The following is a 2955-nucleotide window of genomic DNA, read 5'->3' as shown; positions in this document are numbered from 1 at the left end:
TAGTATTGTTATTATTTTTGCCACAAACTAAATAAATTGAATTGTTCAAGTTCCTAAATGGTAATTGTAAGGCTAAAGGGAGTGGTGCCACAAGAATTGGACTCCCTCCCATGCCACGTAGATACCACATGGACTCCATCTTACAAGAGCTCCCAAACAAAAGGAATCTCTCTAATCTCTTGTATTGCAAATATGATCTCAACCTTACAATGATTGTTCTCTTGAAATATGTGCAAGTATACGTGTATTTATCTCCCATTTGAATTTGCTCCCAACCTTATAGTTATTGTTCTCTTGAAATCTATGCACTCATACACTTTGATGTCGGATATGAGTCAATTTATAAGCAAATCATAGATATACTTTAATTCTGATAGGTGAGGCACATCTAAAAATAGGTCCCAAACGGAATCATCCAATCACAAAACGTCATGCATCCATGGTCAACGTTTAGAAGGGCACATCTTTTATGGTAGAGCGCATTACCAAGCATGGAACACATTTAGAAGTACCAACGCATCCATGAAATAGTCATGCTATTTGTGGGAACTTTATTTTAAGTGGATGGTTAGTGGTTAAAGTTAGTATCATCAAATTATTAGAAATGGTCAACGTCTAGATTAGAAACAATGACCTTCAATTTAAATGGCAAAGTCTTTACCAAATGGATTTGTCCAAAATTGTCTCCGTTGTGGTAACTAATTAATGTTATACGCATTAATGGTTAATCGGATTATAGCTAAACAGATTTATGGAATTTTTTTTGTAATAAATCCACTACTTTAACCATCCATTAGCATAAGCTAGTTTTTATTTTTTATTTTTATTATGTTTTTATTTTTATTTGGAGAAGCTTCATCAAGCTCTCTTTTATAAATGTGTAGGACTAACGGTCTCACTATAAATTTAATTGAATAATGTAGAATTATTGTTTATATTTTTTTAGTTCCTCATAAGGATACAAATAAAAATAATCTTCGAGAAATCCTAAATGCATAAAGAAAGAGTTGGGTCTTTGGGTTGGTGGCATTTATTTTATTCATTGTTCTCTAGTTTTGTTTTTTTCCAAGTGAAAAAGAATCTTAAATATTTAATAATCACATGAGTTTGGAAAATATTAATGAGAATCAAACTAATTATTGAACTTAATCATCATGCCATGTTGTACTTAACATTAATAAATTTCACAATTTTGTTATAAAAAATAGCCCCCAAAGTCGATTTTCATATCTATTCCCAAAAGTAGTTTGAATACAATGAATCAGTATTAGTATTTTATTATTGTGATATTTATAAAATTAGAAACAAATAATTATAATACATGATTAAAGTTAAAGATTGACGTTTAGATACTCTTTATATTTTATATTAAAAGTCCTGTTATCGAATCAAAGTTTTACCTTCTCTAAATGTAATTAGTTTGTCACGTAAATATTCATAATTTATCAAACATTGTAAATTTATTTGTTTTTGAATTAAAACATCAATAATCAAAATTTCAACGCATTCAAACCTTCCCTTAAATGTTCACAAAAAGAAGTATTGTGAAGTGTAATTGCTAAAATTGTGCAAATATTATGGTAATAAATAAATACTTTACCAATTTTTTTCCCCCATTTTAGATCATTCGAAATAAAAAAATTTGGTTAATAATATGTATCCCATTCCCCTCAAAAACTACAAATTACAAGCAACTCATCCTTTTCCATTTTTAATAAGAAGAAGAAAGAAAAAGAGAAAAAGAAATATTCTCATGCTACAAATTAAGAACTAAAACTTAGACTTAGTTTCCAAATTCTGCATTGAATTCTTAAACTCTGAGCAAATAAACACTAAGTTCAGGAGCACCATTGCTATCAGGATTCGTCATATAGAAAGCTTCTGAATCTCTTGACCCCATAACTCTCTCAAATTTCGCTCTCATGTACATGGTTTCTTCATCTTCTCCGGCGACTGTTTTCTCCGCCGGCAACACCCCAGCCCCCATTGATATCGGCTCCACCGCTTTAAGAACTCTCCATTCTTTTTCTCCGCACTCTCTTTTCACGGCGAACCCGCACTTCTTCCCGTTGCAATAAGTCCTCCAAACAGGCTCTTCCAAAAGCTTTCTTGAATTACCCACCTTTTTCGTCTTCTCTTCTTCTTTATCACATTCCAATGCGATTCGAACTTGCCCAGAAGCCATTTCTTTAACAAGACCACTAATTGGTGTCTGAAGCTCGATCAAAAAAGCTGGTTGGGCGGTGGGGTTTTTCTGGAATGCGAAGTAGGCGTGGCCTCGCCGGGATCCAAATAGGGTTCCGACAACTTTAGGGCCAAGAGTGTTTTGAAGGTTTGCTCTGTTTTGCCTGATAGCGGTAAGAACTGAGCGGAATCTAGCAACTGTTACAGCTTGGAGTTTCTTTCTTGGTAGGGGTGACGGAGTTGGTGGTGGTGGTTTGTGAGGTTCAGCGTGGCTGACGTTGGGTTTATGGCAAGGATTGATGGGTGTTGGGGTTTCTTGATCTTCATTGCTGACCTTATTTGACCAATGAAAGTGCATAGAGGTCTTTGCCATGGCTGTATGGAAATGAGAAAAGAATAACCAGAAAAGGGGAAGAAGGCAACTTCTTAAACAGTGTGTATCTCTGTGTATATGTGTGTGTGAGAGAGAAAGAGAGAGATTGTTGTCTCTTTTATGGATTTGTGGGTGGTATTTTTAGAGGGGAAACTACATTAAATTTACTATTTTATGCTTTTTTATACTATTTATTTTTTTAGATATCACATTACTTTATATTAAAAAAAAATCCCAATTTTCATATTTTTGCTGCCTGACATTCTGATGAACTTTTGAAAAAAAAATAGTAACTTTGATGTAAACTGTATTATATTATATATTATTATTATATAAAAATAACTATATATGGGCTGGAGAGTTTCAATTTTGGGTGATTTGTGGAATGTTAAAATATA

At 33.1% G+C, this 2955-nt stretch overlaps 1 protein-coding gene across 1 annotated transcript; it reads right to left on the bottom strand.

Moving 5' to 3' along the window:
• Positions 1-1641: 1641 nt before the first annotated feature.
• On the bottom strand, positions 1642-2700 carry LOC111915721 (protein MIZU-KUSSEI 1). The gene has a single exon (XM_023911360.3). It carries the CDS (start codon positions 2555-2557, stop codon positions 1811-1813), a length of 747 nt encoding a protein of 248 aa, XP_023767128.1. The 5' UTR covers positions 2558-2700; the 3' UTR covers positions 1642-1810.
• Between the last annotated feature and the right edge of the window lie 255 nt (positions 2701-2955).

This window comes from Lactuca sativa, chromosome 1 (assembly GCF_002870075.4).
Source record: "Lactuca sativa cultivar Salinas chromosome 1, Lsat_Salinas_v11, whole genome shotgun sequence".
NCBI lineage: Eukaryota > Viridiplantae > Streptophyta > Magnoliopsida > Asterales > Asteraceae > Lactuca > Lactuca sativa.
This window is presented reverse-complemented; position numbering and strand designations above follow the sequence as displayed.